This window comes from Zootoca vivipara, chromosome 3 (assembly GCF_963506605.1).
Source record: "Zootoca vivipara chromosome 3, rZooViv1.1, whole genome shotgun sequence".
In the NCBI taxonomy this organism is placed as follows: Eukaryota; Metazoa; Chordata; class Lepidosauria; order Squamata; family Lacertidae; genus Zootoca; species Zootoca vivipara.
Window position 1 is genome coordinate 35062616 of NC_083278.1, and position 22430 is coordinate 35085045.

General features: G+C 42.1%; 1 protein-coding gene across 2 annotated transcripts in view; it reads left to right on the top strand.

Moving 5' to 3' along the window:
- Positions 1-5588: 5588 nt before the first annotated feature.
- SMAP1 (small ArfGAP 1) overlaps positions 5589-22430 on the top strand; it is a 58090-nt gene continuing 41248 nt past the window's right edge. The window contains exon 1 of one of the 2 annotated variants that reach the window (XM_035109668.2): positions 5589-5919. In XM_035109668.2, coding sequence (XP_034965559.1) covers positions 5802-5919 — 118 coding nt within the window. In that variant the 5' untranslated portion in view covers positions 5589-5801. The remainder of the gene's footprint in view (positions 5920-22430) is intronic. The other variant, XM_035109669.2, reaches the window with a different exon arrangement.

The window sequence follows — 22430 nt, forward strand, 5'->3', positions numbered from 1 at the left end:
AAATCTCCTGAGGTTCAGGGGTTTTGAATGGATTGCCACTGGCCTGGCAGGTGCTATCAGGGATGCACTTCATCTGGGATTAAATTTGCTGGTCTTATTTCTACCATAAAATAACAAGGAAAGGGCACTGGATTTAATTGAACACTGGTTCTGGGGAAGAGGGCTTTAACTCTCCCTTGGTAGAGTTGTAGTTTGCCCCCTAGAGAAGAAATGCAGGCACCTGTGTTTCCCACCACAGAGCTAACAGCAGATGCAGGGGGTAATTGAATCACGAACTTTTAGATCAGAAACAGAACACTCCCTCTCTGGCCTCACTTGTTCAACTAGAATTCCCTGTAGCTGTTTTAAAGTAAATCAGAGCTACCATACAGTATAACTTGCAGTTCAACTCTCTGCGCTCACCTCTACCACTATAATTTTTATTTATATTTGCTGAAATCAAGCTTGTGTCATCTTTAAGGACTTGTGAATAGCAAATAAAAGTTTCCATGGTGGTGGCTATGGTAACGCTGACAATTATGACAACAGTGTTAAGAAAGCAATGAGCACTCATACAATGGGAGCAGGGGCAACAGATAGGTAGTATGTTTTGCGAGCGGGAGAAGAAAAAGATGAGTGAGTTGCTAACACAGAATCCATTGCTTCACTGAGAAATTCTAGGTGCTCATTCTAGGTGCTCAGATAAAGCTGAAACTTGTGTATAAAATGTCAAAAGCAAGCCTTTGAAATATCTACACACCTCTCCTTCCATCTGCTCAAACTATAGATATCCCGGGGATAACAGCAGAAAATAGGTGCTCAGTCAAGATTTATTTCTAGACTGCAGTGTTCTTGACAGGATTCAATTGCACTGTTCAATCATTATTGGGCTAAGTTCTAGGAACATTTGAAGCTGCAGGGGCTCTTCTGGTCAGCCAGTCCCAGATGTGGCCCCAAGACATGTGGAGGGGAAAATAATAATAATGTGGAAAATCTTTGCATATCAGCAGAAGAGACAGGCAGAGTGAGGAGGGGGAGAAGCTGAGTCATTGAGGCAGGGGGGGGAGTAGCAAGAAAGACCAATGTCTGTGAAACTAAGATGATGCATAGACTATACTTTTAAAGGACATTCCAAACACACTCTTCCCCATAAAGAATTCTGGACAGTGTAGTTTACTCCTCACGAAGTTACATTTACCAGCAACCCTTAATGAACCACAGTGCACAGAATTATTTGAGGGAAAGAATATGCTTCAAATGTAGAGTGTGTATACAGCCTTAGGCAAGAGTTATAAAATGGAAATAGCAAGAATGGAGAATAGAAGCAGGAAAGAAATGAAGAAGAAGATGAGGAAGAAGAAGAAGAAGAAGACATGGCCATGTGTCTTAGAGGGCAGTAGCAGAAGGGGTAAAGAACCAGATTTTAGAAAGAACCAATGGGTTATTATAAATCTTCTTGTGACTAAAGGCAAAATACTGTTTTCTTAGGAAAGCAAATATTTAGAGAAATGGTCAGGTCTAAATAAAGAATAAACTGTCACTCTTGGAGTTTGAAAATGCTGAGGGGCTGATGAGATTTGCCAGAGCATTGAATATAAGATGGATTGTACCCATTTTGACAGTGGATAATTAAATTGGGGGGGGGGCACAATTGTCTCCAGCAGACAGCTTATTTTCACAGAGAGCAAAATGATAGGGTTACAATGGAGAACTGGGTGCAAAATTCATTGTCTGGCATACAGGAAGTTTTGTTTTGTTTTTGCAGTCTCAGTTCCCAACTTCTAGGAGCAGTTAATAAACTAGGAATAGATGCAGGGACATTACATTGAGCTTCAAAGGCTGAGTGTGCTAACAGCCTAAATAAAGAAGGGCTGAAGAGATACAGAAACTTCTTGCCACCGATTTTTTGCCTCTTGAGCAAGTTAAAAAGCACAAGGACAGATGAAGAGAGCAGGAAATCCATGAGAGTTTGGAGGAGAGCGCAGGTGTCCCCCAAGAGCACTGAGCTTCTGTTTTCTTGCTGATTCACCATGCCATATGAATGGTGGGAGGCTTCAAGAAACCCAGCTTTGGGAAAGCAACTTACACCACCCCCATGCACTGCTGAATAACTTAACAGTGCCTTCCTGGATATCTGCTTACAAATGTAATTGCTAGCTTTTCTCTTTCATTTACCTGAAGGGACTGGGTATTATTAATGCCTTGCTGTGGATCTGGTTTCTTCTTTGTGCATATGCAACAGAACTAGGAAGTACCTAACAACCTGATTGTTTCACCCAGTGGCATGTTGAAGTAGTCAGTACTTCCTTTATTCCAGGGTTCAGCAACCTTTTTCAACCGTGGGCCGGTCCACCGTCCCTCAGACATGTGGTGGGCCGGACTATATTTTTTGGGGGGGGGGAAATATGAACGAATTCCTATGCCCCACAAATAACCCAGAGATGCATTTTAAATAAAAGCACACATTCTACTCATGTAAAAACACCAGGCAGGCCCCACAAATAACCCAGAGATGCATTTTAAATAAAAGGACACATTCTACTCATGTAAAAACACGCTGATTCCCGCACCATCCGTGGGCCACATTGAGAAGGTGATTAGGCCGCATCCGGCCCACGGGCCTGAGGTTGCCTACCCCTGCAGTTTATTCCATACAAGCAGACACGAGAAACCTCAGGTCTAGGGCCTCTCTGGGAATCTTCCCAGGCCACACACACCCTCACTGGCTCTGCTCCATGTCCTCCTCAAGTGCGTTTGGCTGGAATGTGCAAAGCAGGATCACATACTTTGCTCCACCTTGCCCATTTTTGCCTCTGGTCTGAAAAAGGCTGCCCACAAGGGAATACAGTTTTCAGGCAGATAAAGGGTCCCTAATTTGCCCGTTCTTTTGTAAATGTCTGTACGGGGGGGAAAGGGTTAATAGGTAGACCAATAGAAAAGCCCAGAGGCAGAACCTACCTGCTTTTAAAAAGGCTTAGCCAGAGGTTTAGACAGTGGGGAAGACAGCTGGAAATAGACAGTTCGGTTGGTTTCTTGTGAGTGGCAAACATAGGAGTCAGAGTGGGTTAGAGACAGAGGGGAGACAGAGAGAGTGAATCTGATTACAGTGTTTCAAAGTATTTAAAACTTGTTTGCGTTCACAATACAGTAAACTGGAATCTCTGTTAATACGTTATAACCTGACTGAGTCTGAATATATTACCGGGGAAACAAGGTTGGTGGCAGTAGAAGAGAATAGACGTGGTGGCACAGGGTCTATAGTCCGTGGAACAACCGGGGGCTCTGTGTGATCGCCACACCCACCCATAATACAAACTGGGTAGGCAATGATTATGTCATCATTTATTGAAGATGGGTTTCTTCATCAAGTGCGAGAGCTTGTAAGATCTATCACTGCAGTCATTAGTGCCCCAAAGATCTTGGCTTTAAAAGAGGATTAGGCGAATTCATGTAGGATAAATCTAATGATGGCTATGTCTTACTTCCATTGTTGGAGGCAGTATGTCTCTGAAAGCCAGTTGTCAGGAATCACAAGTGAGGAGAGTGATGTTGGACTCCGGTCCTGCTTTCAGGTATCTGATTGTCTACTGTGAGAACAGCGTGCTGAACTAGATGGCCCATTGGGTTCATCCAGCGGAGCTCTTCTCAATGATACATTTTTGCCTTCTTTGAATGTAAGCCAACTTAAACTGTACCTGGACCAAAGCATCCTAGGGCACATTAAATGGTAATAGATTTATTACACATTATGTTTTTGGGGACTGAAAGGTGACTTTGTCAAATGCATGAAATGAACTTGCATCTGTCAAGTATATACACTAACAAGAGTGTAAAGGAGAAAAATGTAAGGTAGAAGTTGAATGGCAATGAGATGCAAAAAAAAGGGCGTAGAATAAGCACAGTAACCCTTAATGCAAAACATTGCATAGCTGTCAAGTTCTCCCTTTTTTTAAGGGAAATTCCCTTATGCTGAAAAGGCTTCCTCGCAAGAAAAGGGAAAACTTGACAGCTATGACATTGTTAGTAATTTACTTAGCATTGCTAAGACCACATTACATGTTTCTCTTCTACACCCTTGTGTGCGTGCATAGCATATACGCCAGGCACCCCCAAACTGTGGCCCTCCAGACGTTTTGGCCTACAACTCCCATGATCCGTAGCTAAGAGGACCAGTGGTCAGGGATGATGGGAATTGTAGTCCAAAACATCTGGAGGGCCGAAGTTTTGGGATGCCTGATATACTCTGACTGCAATTTCACTTCAGGCAAATGATGACGTGAGCTTTAATCCACAGAAACATGCACCATAATGAATTTCTTAGCTTTTAAAGTGCTACATGACTCTGATTTTGTCTATACATGGGAAAATAAAAACAATATAAAAGATGACAAAATATGGTGATTCTAGTTAAGGAAGGAAAACATTGCAACACACAATCTCTCCCCCAACCCGCTGACGCTTTGAAATAGGGAAATAAAATATAGACATTACACTATGGCTCCACTACTAGTTACTTCTAGAAACCGATAGTCCTGTGAGCACCCTCAAGTGTCCCAGAAGCAGTTCTGAGAGGTATTGTAATCCTGGAATGTAATCCAGGATAGCCTACGGTATTATCTTAACGCGTGGTAGGTAAGGTCCCCAAACCACAAAGGAGGGAGACTTAATTTTCGAGTTGACACGCACAGGATTGCGCGACAAGCAAATAAGACCCCAGAGCGCGTGCTCGCTTTTGCAGCTCCCCGAGCAGTTCTCTTTCGGACTTCTTCCTTTCCAGCCAACACGCAACCTTCCCTTCCTTATCCAAGTGCGGGAAATCAGTGGCGCGCAGAACCAGAGGAAAGTCCCCGTACAGAAACTTTCCTGGAAAAGGGGAAACACAAGAATCCACTGCTGTTTGCCTTGCTGGCACAGCGTGGGCGGCTCTGCCTAGGACACGGGGCAGAAGCAAATAAGGACAAGCAGGGCAAAGGCTACTCCTGACCGCGCCCCTCTCTTCCTGTTGCCCTTTGCAAGGCGGAGGGATTTCTATTCTATTTTTTAAAAAGATTTTCCCCGTGGAATGTGACGAGTCACCACCCACGTCAAGCCACGCCGCGGGGGTGGGTTATTTTTACCGCTTAGAAAGGGCTGCGAGAAGAGTCCTGCCCCTCGCTCTGAAGTTGAGCCGGAGGGGGGGGCTCCCTTTCTAATAGGGAGAAGTGGGAGAAGGAGCCCCACCCATAGCTGCCAAGTTATCCCTTTTTTACAGGGATTTTCCCTTATGCTGAATAGGCTTCCTCGCGAGAAAAGCGAAAACTTGGCAGCTATGGCCCCACCTATTGCCTATCTATACCCCTATCCCTTCTCCCCGCCGCCGCGCACCCTAAAGTGCTACATCCTAGGAACTACTTTGTTCGGAGGAGGCAGAAATTAAAAAAGGCGAAACAGGAGGAGAATCAACGACGCGTCACGCGCTTGGAGGGGGGCGGGGGAGCTCGGCTGGAGGAGGCGGCGCAAGCGTACGAGGGCCGTTTGTAGTTCCGGTTGAGGAAGCCGCCGCTCGTGCGCCTCCGGAGGCTGCTGGTTGGCTGAGCCGGCGCACGTCCCTCTTCGCTGTCGGCGTGACGGCAGGAGGAGGAGGAGGAGGAATAGGAAGCTCCTCTGCCGCCGCTGCTGTTGGTTTGCCGGCTTCGTCTGGAGAGTCTTTTCTTTGGTTCCTGAGCCTGTGCGCCCTCCCGCTTCTCTTTTCGCTCCCCTCACGCTCTCCTCGGCCTCCGCCTCCTCTTCCCCCTTCCTTCCTTCCTCCCTCTTCCTCCCCCTTTGCCCTCCTTGCCTTCGCCATGGCCACCCGCTCGTGCCGGGAGAAGGCGCAGAAGCTGAACGAGCAGCACCAGGCCATCCTGGCCAAGCTCCTGAGGGAGGAGGACAACAAGTACTGCGCCGACTGCGAGGCCAAGGGTACGTCGGCGGGGGGCGGGGAGAAGAACCGGACGTTGGGGTGGGTCGGCGGGGGTCTGAGGCGGCGGCCTTCGCGGTGAGAGTGACAAGTGAACAGCCAGGGGTGGGAATGGTCGGTTTCCTTTGTGCCTCTGTGGGACACCCCCTATTTATTTATTTTTAAAACCTTTCGTAGGTGGGTGGGGGGCCGAGGGTGCGAAATGGGAAAGTGGTTGTGGGGTAGCGGCGGCGGCAGCAACAGCTGTAGAAGGTCGAAACCTTATTATAAAAAAGGCACCCCTGTGGTTTGCTGGCTGGCTTTTTTCCTATCACTTGCTGTTGTATCAGCGGTATCGCTGCGGCCACTGCTTCCTGGAACCGGCTTCCTTTCTTTCCTATTATATATATATCTCTCTCTCCCCCCCCCCCCTCTCTGTGCTTCTAACAGGACTAACAGTTACTTGTAAGGGTTTTATGGTGTGATGAAGCACACACACACACACACACACACACACACACACACACTGGGCAAGAGATTTCCTGCATTGCAGGGGGGTTGGGCTCGACGACCTTTGTGGTTCCTTCCGACTCCACAGTTCTACTATGATATCCTGCCTCTGAGGATTTAGCAGGCACAGAGATACACCCTCTTCTAACACTTAGGAGTAGGAGGACTCCAGTCCTGAGTCAGGGATGACGAGGATAAGGGCTAAGTTCCAGAGAGGCTTTTCAGGTTTGTCTGAGAGTTTGGGCATGCCTATTAGGATTCTTGACATTTTTTTTGTTTTCCCTTTCCCAACAGCAAGCTGTAATGCCATACCGAAATTTGGCTTTGGAAGTGTTCCTTAGTTTTGAAAGAGGATTGGCTGCGTGGCATGGAAAGGCTAGCTGTTAAAGATGGGCATGCCTGAGGCCCTCTTGGTTCACAGAACCAAATTCTTGGGTTTTTTGCCATTATTTGGAATGATACATAGAAGTGAATATTGTATTATTTTATAAGTTCCCTGATGAAGAGTCTGGTTCAATGTGTTGAGTTTGTAAGGATTTGCTGTTGACATTGACACATGGAAGTAAGTTCCACAGACCTCAGTAGAATTTATAGAGCTGGTGTTCAAGGGCATGTTGCAAGGGCAGCAGAGTAAAAGAAAAATGCCCAAGGTGGCTCAGGATTTTGACTAGAGTACAAGCAGTAACATTTTTTAAAGTTATGATAAAATGTGACAGCATTGGGCTTTTCAAGACCTATTCAAATGGGAAGCTGTATCTGGAAACTTCTCTGACATAGCAGATGTGCACAGGTGATTTTATTCCTATATTGATGACTAGTTTCAGGTGGTGGTGATGGGAGACCTTATAGCCCATGTGTTAGTGTTCTGCAGGGCCTATTTTGTTTCCCAAGCTGTTTAACATCTAAATGACCTCCTGGGTGAGAATATCCAGAGGTCTTGAGTTAGGTGCCATCAGCTTGCTAATACCACCCAGCTCTGCTTCTCCTGTTAATCTGAATCAGGTGGTGTGATAGGGAGATTGAATCAGTTTCTGGAATCAATAGTGGACTGTAAGATTGCCAAAAAAAAACCTGAAAACAAGATCAAAGTTAAGATCAAGGTACTGATAGTAAGAGGTTGATTTATTGTTGTTATTTATATTATTGAGGTGGTGGGCAACCTGTTATGGTTGGGGTTGCAAATTGAGGGTGTGTGTTGATTCAGCCTGTATTTGGAAGCCAAGGTAGAACCTATGGCAAGAAGTACATTCCACCTCCCAATGCAAGCACCAGCTATTTCCTCACAGAAAGACCCTGGTCAATTTGATCACTGTTATAGTAACATCCAGTTTACACTAGGACCAAGTGTTGTACATAGGGCTGCCTTTGAAGATGTTGGAAACTGCTGGTGGTCCAAAAATACAATTTCTATATTATTCATAAAATTAGCTAGTTATTAACTTGATTGGCCACTGATCTGTTTCCCAACACAGTTCAGAAGTGCTGCTGCTTACCTACGGTAGTTTTCAAGTCATATATAGGCGTTTAGGTTATTTGAAGGAGTGCCTAATCCCATGTGAGTCTTCTCATATGTTAAGGATGTCTTCTTGGGTCCTTTTTGGGTGTCCCTGCCTTCAGAGGCGTTGTATGGGGAAAGGGCCTTCTCAATTGCGGCTTTCTGCATGTAGAAAACCAGGTAGGTTTGCCTTGTGCTGGATTTCAAGTCTTCCAGGGTTAGATTAAGATCTCTATTTACCTGTGCCTTTTAACTGCATTGTTAGATTGGTTTTTTCCTGCTGCTTTGTTCTGCTGCACTGTTGTTTTAATTGTATTTTGATTTTCTTGTGTGTGTGGTTAAATATTTATTCTAAGCCTCCATATTGATATGGAAGTTATCCCATTGAAGGGTGAGGTATTAAATATTTTAAATTAATACCTAGAGCAACAATTCAGTTCTTAACAAGTATGATGACATTCCTTCCTTAATCTTAACTTCTTTTTCTAAACATACTCCAGAAATAGAAGGTCAGAGCTGAACATTGCAGAAGTTGTCGGGGAGGAGTGGTTTACAGACCTTTAACTATGAGTCTTCCCACAGTCCCTTGAATGAATTAGATCATTGCATTATTTCAAACTCAGGGAAACAGACTTTGTGGTTTTATGCCATGTTTGACCTAGAATTTCCTTGATGTTTCATTGTGTTGCCCTACCACTATTTTACATAATAAGGAAGAGTGAGTCATACCAGTGGGATGATGCTTGCATTGCCTGAGCACATATCAGGAACTGTCTCCCTAACAGTTGCTGAATTGCCTATGCTGAATGTTGAAACACAAGATAAAAGAGGGAATCCTAATTTCAAAAGTAAGAATAATTTAATAAGCTCAGGCCTAGAAGTGCTGCATGTTACAAAGATTCACTTGGTTAGCAGAACAGCTTTCATTACTTTGTTTTCCAAATTCAGTCAGTTTCCCTGAAGTCATTTTTCAAATGTTTCAAAGCTTCACATACAAGAAACAAAGTTATCTGTGATCAGCAGTCTGTAAAGTAAAACTTGGGAAAAGTACAGTTTCTTACTGAGTAAAGAGTAGCATCGATACTTAGAATGTTGGGTAGCAAAGTAGCAAAAGAGTGGGGAAATAATCTTGACCAGCAACCTCGTTTTCTCCCCCAAATGAGATCCACCTTTACTGTAGATCTGATGTGGGAACCTCTTTGTAATTCTCCATCTTCCCTTCATCCTACCTCCTTTCTGCATCCCATCACCCTCCATATTGTGTACGTGGGGAAACCCTACCACTCACACCCCTAAAAAATGTTAGTAGCATTATCATTTCTATAATATCAAGGTAGTAAAATGCTAACCCTGACTTTAAAAGGGTGTTACTACGCTGTGGTGCGCTGTCTGGAGAGGGTACTGTGCGGCTAATTATATCTGGTTTTGTATGGTCTGGTTTTGTTGGGGGGGGGGTTGTTTGCTGTTGTTATTGCTGTCATTGTGTGTTGAGGTGTGTGCATCAAATAAATAAAACTGCTTTGGGTTGTAATGACCTAGTTTAAATTAATTCAGGATAACTGCCATCTCTACTCCCATACTTGCAGTTGTTGGCACCTTCGAAATTATGGACGTGTTGAAACACCAGAAAGAATTTCTTTTTAAACAAATCCAACTCAACTGACAGTGTTCTAATTGAGGCATGTTGACAAACAGCTGTCAGTGGATTTATATAGAATATGTAGGATTTTTACATCTGGGCCAAATGTTGACCTTTGTCTTGTAGATAGAATTTATACATGATGCATTTGTTTGGAGTGTGTAATTTAATTGTAACATGGTTTTAAACTAGGAGTGCCCAAACTGTGAACTGTGGACCACCAGTGATCCTTGCGTTTCAGTCAGGTGGTCTGCAGCATAATATTTGTGGTTGAAGATGGGTGACAGCACGTCCATCACACCCCCATCGTTCAGCCCGGACACTGAGGTCCAGTCCAGTTCCGAGGGCCTTCTGGCTGTTCCCTCACTGCAAGAAGTGAGGTTACAGGGAACCAGGCAGAGGGCCTTCTTGGTAGTGGCACCCGCCCTGTGGAACGTCCTCCCGTCAGATGTCAAGGAAATAAACAACTATTTTACTTTTAGAAGACATCTGAAGGCAGTAGCCCTGTTTAGGGAAGTTTTTAAAGTTTGATCTTTTATCATGTTTTAAATATTATTTTAATAGTATTAATATTCTGAGGGAAACCCAGCCAGATGGGCAGGGTATAAATAATAAATTATTATTATAATAAATTTATTATAATATTCATATTCATATTAATTTTATTTTAAATGCTTCTTTATTTAATATATTGTATTGGTTATTCAGATTGTAATACAATAAATAAGAAATAAAAGAAGCAATAAAAATATAATTAAAAACATACAGCATTTAGCATAGTGCATTACAATTGTTACAGCAGGCAGAAAAATCCTTAAATGGTTTACTAAGACCCTACCAAGCCCCTCAACAATGTTCAATTGGCCCATGGGGGAAATGGTTTGGGAACCACTACTTTAAACCTAAAGGGGAATTAGTGGTGGGGAATCTCTGGCTGGCGGGCACAATTTATATCTCAGTTTCTAACGCTGCTTAATACTGACTTTCTTGCAGAGGGAGGATGTGCATGAGTCCAGTACCCATGGTAGAACCTTCCTTCATCCTACTAAACCAGGCACCCCCAAACTTCAGCCCTCCAGATGTTTTGGACTACAATTCCCATCTTCCCCAACCACTGGTCCTGTTAGCTAGGGATCATGGGAGTTGTAGGCCAAAAACATCTGGAGGGCCGCAGTTTGGGGATGCCTGTACTAAACCATGATACTGTGTTGCATGTGAGCATGGCTAAGGAGTGTACTGTACTGTAGTAGAAACAAATGGAAACAATTATGTACCAGAACTCCTCCCCATTTATCATGGTTTATGTCCCAAGGCACTGTATGTATAAGTGAAATCGCTTATATTTGAAACATAACTGAAAAAGCCTGTGAACATCCAGTTCCGTCCCTTTTTTGTGACATTTTTGGGTCACTTCTGGGTTTGGGCGATGCACACATATCAAATGCACCTAAAACAGTCGCTGCCTGTATGCAGGGTGTGTGGGGTGGAATGTTAGTTGAAGAAGCAATAAAGATACAGTGGTTGTTCAAAATTTATACAGTGGGTTTTTTTGTTTGTTCGTTTTTTTGAAGTAAAGGAGAGCCTAGCTGGGCTTCCTGCAGGGGCAGAGAGCATAGCTGCCAAGTTTTCCCTTTTCTCATGAGGAAGCCTATTCAGCATAAGGGAATTTCCCTTAAAAAAAGGGATAACTTGGCAGCTATGGCAGAGAGTCTCGCCATACCTCCCTGCAGTGATGGAGGGTGCGCTGCACTTCCCTGCAGTAGCAGAGGGGCTTGCCACGCCTCCCCAGGAATTTATGAAGGGGAGGCATATAGTAATAGTAGAGATGAAAAGATGTAATGTGTACTTAAACATTTAAACGGTAACCTGGATTATTATCTAAGTACATCAGCACCAGAATACTGCTGTTGTATGATATGGGGACAATCAACCTAACTGACTAGTCAAGTGGCTAAAAAGAGTTCAGGTTTTTATAGTGAAACTAGCTGGCCCTGCCATACGTTGTTGTGGCTTAGTGTGTTAAATTGACCCTCAGAGTCCCCCTTCAGACTCCCCTCTAGGCCCCACTTTGGCTTAGTCTGTTAAATGGGCCCTCAGGGCCCCCCTTTTGACTCCCCACCCCAGGCTTATCCGCTACGGCCTAGTCAGTTCTTCCGGCTGGGCAATGCTGGGTCTTGTTGCTGCAAAAGGCCTGTTTACAGTTGGTTCCCGTGGAATTTTGTGATGTCACCGATTGCAGGCAATGGAGACACTGCTTCTCCGTTCTATTTCCCAGCATGCACTGTCGTCTGATTTGTGAGTTCTGGAACATGTGGTTTTTGGGGTTTTACATGGCCCAGGTGTGACATCTGTCTTTAAAATGGTATGGACTTGCTCTCATAGTCACATTTGACGTTGTGTCAAAATTTGAACGCAATCGGTCAAGCGGTTTCGTTGAACATTGGAGACGAACACACATGCCCAGTTTACATTTTTATATATTTTATATATATAGATAGTTAATTGTATCTTCAATTTTATACTTGAGGAATAAAAAACAACTCATTTGCTAGGAGATACAGTACAGCCTTAGATCCAGACTATTGCACCAATGGGACTTCCCTTCTGGAGGAAGAGGGAAGGCACTTTTCATTTATTTCTCCCTGCAGCCCCAACCATGCTTCCCAAAGAACTGTTCTAGAGGGTTACTGGATCATTTAGAACAGGCATCCCCAAACTTCGGCCCTCCAGATGTTTTGGACTACAATTCCCATCATCCCTGACCACTGGTCCTGTTAGCTAGGGATCATGGGAGTTGTAGGTCAAAACATCTGGAGGGCCGCAGTTTGGGGATGCCTGATTTAGAACAATGTGGGTGGTATTGGGCAAGATGAGAAATTGCCTCTTTTCCCATCTTCCTCTAACAGGAGCTTCTGCAGGACCCCAGTTCCTTCTGCAGTATTAGGAGCCTTTCAGTTTGTTTGAGGACAACTGGATAAAACCACAGCCGAAAACATCAAAGTGCCTTTGAAAATGTACTGAAAGAAGTTCCCTTAAAAGGAATTTGCTTTAAATGTGATGTTCCACTAGAATTCCCAGGTCCTGGGAGTGAAATCCAGAAAAAAACACCACACTGCCTCACATCACTGATTGCAGCACAGTTCATTTGAAAGTCATAATTGAGCAACAACAAACCTTCAAAGAACAACTTGAATTTAAGAAATTGCTGAACTACAATCTATCAGCAAGTTATTTGTTTAGTACTAAGTCAAAATGTAAAACTTTTCTCCTCTTGCAAGTGTTAATTTTTAACATAGTAAAGCGAGGAAGAAAGTGTGATTGCCAATTACTGCCATTGTGAAAGATCACCGTCCTTCTCTTGTACAAATTTGTCCTTCGTATAGAAATGTCACACACTGTACCTCTTGCATTTCATGGTATTTTGGCCCCTATTGTTTACAGTTTCTTTAAATATTTGTCAACGGAGAATTGCACTTAATGCATCTGAAATGCCTGCTAGTCCATGAAGGCTTATGTCACAATAAATCTGTTGGTCTTTAAGGTGCCACTTTACTCTTATTGTTCATTTCAGTTGTATAACTAAGTAGCCTTTTGTTATGACTCCCTGTTACTTGCTACTTATAAGCCGACATGCTGTTAATAGGATCAGAAAATAAAAGGCAATTTGGAACTCTGGCATTGCAGTAAGAGGTAATAATTATACTTTATGGAAGTGGGAATAAAACAAGTCATTGTATATTACAGAATAAAGCTCATCCTTTAAAATACTAAATATTGGAAACCCATCTGGTAGTTCAGTACCTTGTATGTAAGCTGTAGTTTATTATTTTCAGTCATAAATACTGTCGCAAGTCAGACCCTCACTCTTAACACCAGCAGGCAGCAGATTTGAGTTGTCCACTTCTTTGCTGTATACTAGGGGGTCTCCAAACTTACTGTGCTTCGGGCCAGTGCCTGCAGCGCCGATCGCAGGAGCACCAGAAATAGCTTGTGCGCATGCGCACGGCCCTCCTCCGACCCAGAAGTGCGTCGGAAATGACACTTGCGCATGTGTGCAAGCTATTTCCAGTGCTCCTGCAACCTGGAGGTGGGCAGCTGCGCTGCGCCGCACCAGTACGAGCAGGTGGCGGCGGGGGTGGCCGCGGGCCAGATAAATGAGTCCCACAGGCCGTAGTCTGGGGGATGCCTGCTGTATCCAGTTTTGTTGTACTATATGACTCCTGTGAAGTACTCATTAGCTCATTGCTTGAATCTTATGCAGAATTTCTTTCCTTTTTTTGTCAGTTTTCTAGTTGAGCATACCAGGACATAAGATACAGGAGAAATTTTCTGGCTGGTACTATTAAAATGCACAACAAGTTGAATATATGTTGATTCACTTTAAATTTATAGCAAATTATCTGAATTACTTAAAGTATGCATGCTGTGATTAACTCTAAATTTTGTGTAATTGGTTTGTAGACTACAAACACAATAAACATTGATTTAGTGCAGATTTTAAATTTTGTTTATTATAGAGTGCATATTCTTGGCTCATTTGAAGAGCATGCAAAGTGTGGTAGCAGTCAAACTTTACATCATTTTTAAAATTGCATTTAAATTGGCTTGTATTTTATCTTGTTTATATGTGGGGTGCTTTGGGGACCCTTCTGATTGATTGAAATATGTCATATAAATTTTACATATTTCTTAAAAGTATTTCTATACCACCATATCAAAATGAGAGTGGTATACAATGTTAAAACAAAAAAACACAATCAAAACAATACAGATCATTAAAATGTCTGACTAATCAAAAAAATTAGCAATTAAACAGCTCCAAATGCCTTTGGCATAAAAAAAGAGACATCTAAAACCTAAAAGCATAGGTGACTACTGAATCTTTTTGGAAATCTTCCACAGCATGAGACTAAACTACATGAAACTCCTGATTTCTAATTGAGGACAGTTGGGGCTCTGTAACATGGGAGACAACTAGTAGCACTCCTGGTTGATCTCATTTTCTGAATAAATATACATTAAAACCATGTAGGAGGGGTAAGGATTTGGGCATCTGAAGGAGGTGAAGAAGATAATAAGAGTCATGTGATCCTGTAGTCAACTAACAACTGAAACCGAGCATGAATTTGCTTATGAATAGAGGAAAAGCTGGCTGAACATGTCTGTTATGGTTTAACTTGTGAACCACCCTGAGATCTTTGGATGAAGGGCAGTATATAAATGTAATAAATAATAATAATAAAGGGTGGGAAATCACCATCCCACAGGCCTAATTAGTCCCACCAGGTCATTTTTGCCAAGCTCTTCATGTTTTAATAAGACAACCTGTTTTCTGCTGGTTTTAGTATTGCTTTATTTTTTTCCGTATCTTTTCTGTATTTTAGTGTTACTATATTAATCGTTACACTTTTTTGATATGTATGGGTCACAAAGAACTGGAAATAAAAATAAATTATTTTTGATGGGGTATGTACTTGAATATTGCTGCACTCCAAGTCCATGCTTCTGTTCTAGCAACTCATACATGTACTAGTGCTGTGTGTGGCTCTCCTTAGCTGAATCCTGAATCAGGAGAGGGAAACATGGGTAGGGAGGAAGGATTAAAAGAGAAAAGCATGAGATCGCTACCCTTACAATCCAAGAAATTCATTTCTTTTATTGAAAGGAAGGGCTAACAAAATGATAATGACACCCCTGCACTTCCAGTAGATGTAGAATTGCCTCTAGACTTTTTCCAGGGGCTATAATTTATTATATCAAGGAAGAAGAGAAGAAGAAGAGTTTGGATTTGATATCCCGCTTTATCACTACCCGAAGGTGTCTCAAAGCGGCTAACATTCTCCTTTCCCTTCCTCCCCCACAACAAACACTGTGAGGTGAGTGGGGCTGAGAGACTTCAGAGAAGTTTGACTAGCCCAAGGTGCATGTGGAGGAGCAGAGATGCAAACCCAGTTCCCCAGATTATGAGTACCGCTCATAACCACTACACCACACTGGCTCTCCACCAGACTGGATGTGATTATAGGTGCTTTAAGTGAAATGCTTCCCTCGATGGTTTAGGCAGCTACTCCTGGAAAGATACCCCAGAGGGAAGAGATCTTCCCTATCAATAGGTTCTCAAATTGAGCTCACAGAGATAAGGAATTAAGTTAAGTTAGAAGGGAGAATTTAAGTTTTAAGACAAGTGGTCCTGTTGGGCAGTTGTATCAGAACTGGAAGAAAAACATCCCTGCAGTAGGGACCATCATACAGATGCAGAGCCTCTACTTTAAGCAAATATCAGTTTGGCTAATCTGCCTGTAAAGGTAAAGGGACCCCTGACAGTTAAGTCCAGTCACAAACGACTCCGGGGTTGCGGCGCTCATCTCGCTTTACTGGCCGAGGGAGCCCGCGTTTGTCTGCAGACAGCTTCCGGGTCATGTGGCCAGCATGACTAAGCCGCTTGTGGTGAATGAGAGGAGTGCATGGAAACGCCGTTCCCACCGGAGTGGTACCTGTTTATGTACTTGCACTTGACATGCTTTTGAACTGCTGGGTGGGCAGGAGCTGGGACTCAGCAATGGGAGCTCACCCCATCGCAGGGATTTGAACCGCCGACCTTCTGATTGGCAAGCCCTAGGCTCAGTGGTTTAGACCACAGCGCCACCTGTGCTGTACCTAATCCATAATGATGTTCCTTGGTGACTGGATTGTAAAAGAAGCTTTAAAAAGTATCTTTCACGGTGATGCTCATTTAAGCATCAGTATGTTAAAGAAAAATAAAAAGGTTAAACCACAGAGCCTAGGGCTTGCTGATCAGAAAGTTGGCGGTTCAAATCCCTGCGATGGGGTGAGCTCCCGTTGCTCGGTCCCAGCTCCTGCCAACCTAGCAGTTCGAAAGCACGTCAAAGTGCAAGTAGATAAATAGGTACCGCTACAGCGGGAAGGTAAACGCCATTTCCGTGTGCTGCTCTGGTTCACCAGAAACGGCTTAGTTATGCTGGCCACATGACCTGGAAGCTGTATGCCGGCTCCCTCGGCCAGTAACACGAGATGAGCGCTGCAACCCCAGAGTCGCTCATGACTGGACCTAATGGTCAGGGGTCCCTTTACCTTTATGTTAAAGAAAATGAAATGACACTTCTCTTATGCCCTCCTCTGGCAAAAAGATCTACTACATGGAGGAACAAATTTAGTAACCACATGCTCATCCACATGCCCACAATGGATCCTTTAAAATTAAATGCAGAATTGTGTTTTTCAACTACAGTATATTCAGTTTGTTTGTTTTTTACAAGTGGCAAGAGAACTGTGACATAAAATCTAGCAATGATCACTTCAGTTTCTGTAGACTGTCCCTTTTGTTTCTATACCTTGTGGCTCAGACAAGGATTTATCAGCTGGTCTGTAACTGTCTGAAGAAGTGTGCATGCAAGTTGGAAAACGCCCTGAGAAGGCTGCAAACCTCCCATGTCTCCGGAGCATTCCCGGTGGCTCTCTCTGGCTGTAAATCTCTTTCAGTCCAGAGCAGCCGGTAATAAGCGATTCTTCTCCCCTGAAAAGAGCATGCCAGTCTTCTGGCATATCGTAGCAGAAGAAAGACTCATTTGTAGTTCTAAAACTACATTATTTACAGTCTTATATACAGTACACCTGTGCTCTCTGAACACCAGTACATAGCTGCGTAGTTACACAAAAGTGAAACTAACTTCCAACAGAAGGAAGAGAAAAGACAGACTTCCTTTCTCTTGGTCTCTCAGACACTCGCATGATCTACACAAATCATAGTACCCCTCACTGGAGCAGCTCGGATAGATAAAAATCCTAAGAGAAAGCTCATACCAAGAACAAACTTAGTTGGTCTCTAAGGTGCTACTGGACAATTTTTATTTTATTATATATATATATTTCTGTCACAGTATAAATCATCTTACTTGGTTTACAAATTGAAAAATTCTAATTTTTTGCAACATTAAATCCAACATCATTAATATGAAGACATTGGTTGCAAGGCCATTATTTCATTATAATGCCCTGTAAACCCTTGCATCATTCTTCTGCATTCACCCTTTTCAAACAGTAGAGGATATCTTTATCTTTTCCTGTTGAATGTTTAATCTGATCTAGCAAGGTAATCTCTATACAGCTAATCTAGGGTGAGAGGAATTATCTATGGAGTTAGAAGAAAGGGACTACCGTGGTACCTCGGGTTACAGATTCCGCTAACCCAGAAGTAGTACCTCGGGTTAAGAACTTTACCTCAGGATGAGAACAGAAATCATGCGCCGGTGACAGCTGGAGGCCCCATTAGCTAAAGTGGTACCTCAGGTTAAGGATGGTATCAGGTTTAGGACGGACCTCTAGAATGAATTAAGTTCGTAACCAGAGTTACCACTGTATGCTCAGTAGTGATCAAAATTGAGAATAGGATCTTATTTAGGGCTGCCATATGTCCAAAATTTCCTGGACATATCTGGGATTTGTCCTCTGAAAATGGGGTCCAGGCACCATTTTTGAAAAGCAGCAAAAGTGTATAGGAAAACCTGGGCGTATGGCAGCCCATATCGGAAGTGTTGATTCTTTGGCAGCATTCCTAAAAAAATAGGTAAGAATTTCTTTTTGTTGTTGAGATTTTGCAAGGAAAAAAGCTCAACAACTCCCCCCCCCCCCAGCTCTATTCCATGACACTTTTTGTTTTGGACAGGTGTCATTGGTCTTGTCATCCAGGCTTCCCTTAACTTTAAACTTCAGTTACTGTTAAGTGTATACTCAAATGTTATTGTTAAGTGTATACTCAAACCCTTACTCTCAGTTACTGGAATACTGAAATATAAAAAGATTTCTGGGAGAAGACTTGTAGATTGTGTGAACAGTCAGCTGATTCTTGCTACAACTGAGCAGATGGATGTCAGTTGACTTTTCCCCCCCTGTAGGAACAGGTCCCTTTAATTAGAACCGAGTTTCCAAAACTGGTTCTGTGGACCATCTGTGGTCTGTGAGCTTCATTTAGGTGGTCTGTGGATTTTTGGTGGAATAAAGTGGTACCTTGGTTCTTGAACTTAATCCGTTCCAAGAGTCCATTCAACTCCCGAAACCGTTCGAAAACCAAGGTGTGGCTTCCGATTGGCTGCAGGAGCTTCCTGCACTCAAGCGGAACCTGCGGCAGACGTTTGGCTTCTGAAAAACGTTCGCAAACCGGAACACTTTCAGGTTTGACAACTAAGCCATTCGAGAACCAAGGTACCATTGTACAAGGAGACGGCACGTCCATTATATTAAATATTAGCTCAGTTGGTGAGTGTGGTGCTTATAACACCAAGGTCACAGGTTTGATCCCTGTATGGGTGCATATTCCTGAATTGCAGGGGGTTGGACTAGATGATCCATGGGGTCCTCTCCAACTCTGAGTCTATTCATATTTATTTTTAATTGTATTTTATTGCTTCCTTTATTGCTTTTATTTCTTGTGTTGTATTTTATTGCATTAAAATTTGAATTCTGTGGAGAAATAGAAGAAGCAATAAAATACAAGTAAAACCATACAGTATCTGCTTTTTTAGCTCATTTTTAATTGTTGATTTGTTAACAATGTTTTATAGATGGCAATTTTTCACTGTTTAATTTTTTTATTATTCTATAAGATTCATGCTGTACTTGTGATGTTCTATCTTATTATTATTTATTGTTTGCAAGCTACTTTGGGATTCACTTGGAATGAAAAGTGGCATAGAAATATAATCAATTGAATCCATCAAAATAACAGCACAGTGCATTGCATTGCAGTTGCTAAAACAGACAGAAAAATCCTTTAACAGTCTGCCAAGACAATCAGCATTTTTCAAGTGGTGCATGAGAAAAAGAGTTTGGAAGCTACTGTATTAGAAGAGCACCTCAGGTTTTGAAAAATTGTGTTGCTTAAGATACTGAGTGCTAGATTAAGCATTTTACTTTCACTGTTCACCTAACTTGTATGTCCATATAGTTGATTCAGGTGTTGAAGAAACTTGCAGCACAACTGGATGTAACATCTAGAGATCCATGATCAGAACTCTTACTTTAAAAAATAGTTTAATAACAGCCATAGGGATGTTTAATATTTAACCTTTTATTCTGTGCCATTTTCTTAGTGAAAACTGTTTACCTTCAGCTTCTTTTTAGCCCGTGGGGGGTGGGGTGGGAATCCCACAGCTATGTGTACATTTTCCCCCATGTGGCAAATAGTTTTGAGTACATGATTTTCATTTGGAAAACAAGAGGGTGAAGAAAAGGATTACACCCCTTTCCCCCAGTGACATAGTACTGATGGGATTGCCTTCCTCCTCCACTGTTAATAGTTTAACGAAATTAAAGGAGATATGCTCTCAGACCTTCTGATCTCATAACTTACTTGACCCTCATCCTTTTGGTCTAATACGTTCTATTCAGTGGTTACTTTGCTCCAATATTAGATCAAGAACTATGTGTCTGTGTGCAGGCATGCCTAGTTCTCTGAATAATTTGCCTTTAAATTTTACTTTAGTTCCCTGGTTTAATTTTGCAGTTCTCATTTATGCCTGCAGCTATATTAGATTAGCATCAGCAAGTGTATTCTGCCAGGGCTATATCCCCTTTGTTTAAGTAATAAATACCTCCAGTTTTTGTCATAGTTGTGATTCCTGCCATGTAGAATTCCATAGATGCTCTATCATTACTTCTAGTGTATAATCTGATTTAGCGTATATTTTCATTTGTAGAAAATTCTACATCTGTAGAAAATTATTGTCTTACCTATTGAGCAAGTCAATAAAATTAAGAAAGGCTGCCGACAAGGATACATGTAATGGATGTTATAGACACATCCCTTCTCTCTATAGAAATGGGGCAGGTGAGACAAGTTACTATGAATGCAAATTGAAGGGGTGCCTTTGATATTGTTTACATCATGTCTGACAATATAATTATTTGTGTGTGTGAATCTGGTTTACTGCTAGACTTACTAATTTGGCAGGTAAATAACCATGCCTTCATAAAGACAGCATTTGGAAAATGATTATAAGAGACCTCGTTGTATCCTGCTCCTTTACCCCTGAAAATCAAAATCTATCAAAATTGATGCATTATTGAGCTCTACAAGATTAACATGCAAATGACTAATGGAATTGTTCCATAGGAACTTGATAATTTTGTGCATCTAAAACTGGGCCATTATGTTTGGTCTTTTTCACCAAGAAAATGATTATAGACTTACGTTTTCCAAGAATTAGGGGCAGGTTGCTTGTTCTCTGCATGGATAAATTAACAGTGCCACTAGGTGGAGCTGTTAATCCAAACAAGTGAAAATTGTCAGTAAGCATTTAGTTTGCTTCCTGTTGAACTGTACTGTATTTTGGAATTATTAGAATACCAGATAAAACTGGCTGTAATGAAGAGCATACAAGCTATAGGACTTCTGGGATAGGCAAATGCTAAGAAATCTTCTTAACATGTATCCTTTATTGGAAGAGATATAGTAAATAGTGGCAGAGCATCCATAGCTCTTTGGTAGAGCACTTGCTTTTTGAGTCCCAGATCTGAATACTGGCCTTTCCAGGTAGGACTGGGCATGTCCCCTATCTGAAATGCTGGAGAGTTGATGCTAGTCAGTGTGGACAGTACTGCTCAATGGCCTGAATTGGTATAAGCCATAAGGCAGCTTTCTATGTTCCTAAGTAGCATACAAAGAAAGATGCATAGTGTTATGAATTTCATCTATTGAAATGTTCCAGCTGAAAAAGCCCTCAGTGTTGGAAGGGTGAAGTTCACAACAATAATCAGATAGAAATTTGGTACCAATGTTTATGAAAAAGTCAGGAAGTGTATCAGTTTATATACGTTGGGAGAATCTGAAAAATGAACTTTGTAGCTCTGTAACTCTGATTTTCAGCCATCCTATAGAAAGTGGACGTGCTACTTTAAAATAAAGTCAGTATTTTGAAAAAATGAGGTTCAAGAAATAGAAGCTGTCCTCAATGTATGAAAAATTCAAATATGGCAGCAGGATTGCCATTTTTTAAAGGAAGTGATTATATCTTATGTTGCATTATTCTCCAGCTGTGTGTCTTTTTAGAAACATTGACAGATGGTTGGCTGTGGCTTTGTATCAAAATAAGACTAAGCTTTTCCTTTGCTTTCTTCTTAGTTGATGTGCTCCCCATAATTGCATAGATGATTACTGCAAAAAAGACAAACAGATGTTTGAAGTACTGCTTGTTATGCTGAAGTTGTGAGGAAAGGTAAAAGTGAGACCCATGGGAGATAGCTGTAGCATCCACTCTTGAAGAGAGGATATTTTCAAAATAGATTAGCATATGTAGACTGGAGCAATGATATCCAAACTCAATAGTTTTGATCATATATGCACATACTGAGGGATGGCTGGAATAAATGTCAAAGCCATCTTTGACTTAGTTGTCAAAGATGTTGGGCTGTGCAGTGAAAGCATATTGTTTGTTCTGATGTTAGTTCTCCATTAAATAGCTCACTGCAGAAACCACAATGACTTTTGAGAAGTATGATTATAATGCACTCATGCAAATCAGAGTATAAATATTCCTGGGCAACCATATCATGACCCAGAATCCCTTCTTTGGAGCTTCTTTTCAGTATGTCTGATCCTTTATGATATAATGATTGAGCTGGTACTTTCTCTTTCATCCAATAAGTATAAAACAGATGACATGGGAAAGTAGCTTCTGTGGCTACCTCTCCCACTTAATCATTCTCCCCCCCCCCTCTCATTAAGCCCATGAAAATTTTGGACTTGCTCACTATGAACTTTCAGACCTTTTGGTAGGCTTCAGAGGTACTCCAACAGTGCAAATACAAGTCGTTTTATGACGGTCAATGACCAGTATCAGAACAAAAACACCAATTACAAAATTTAAAAGCTCCAA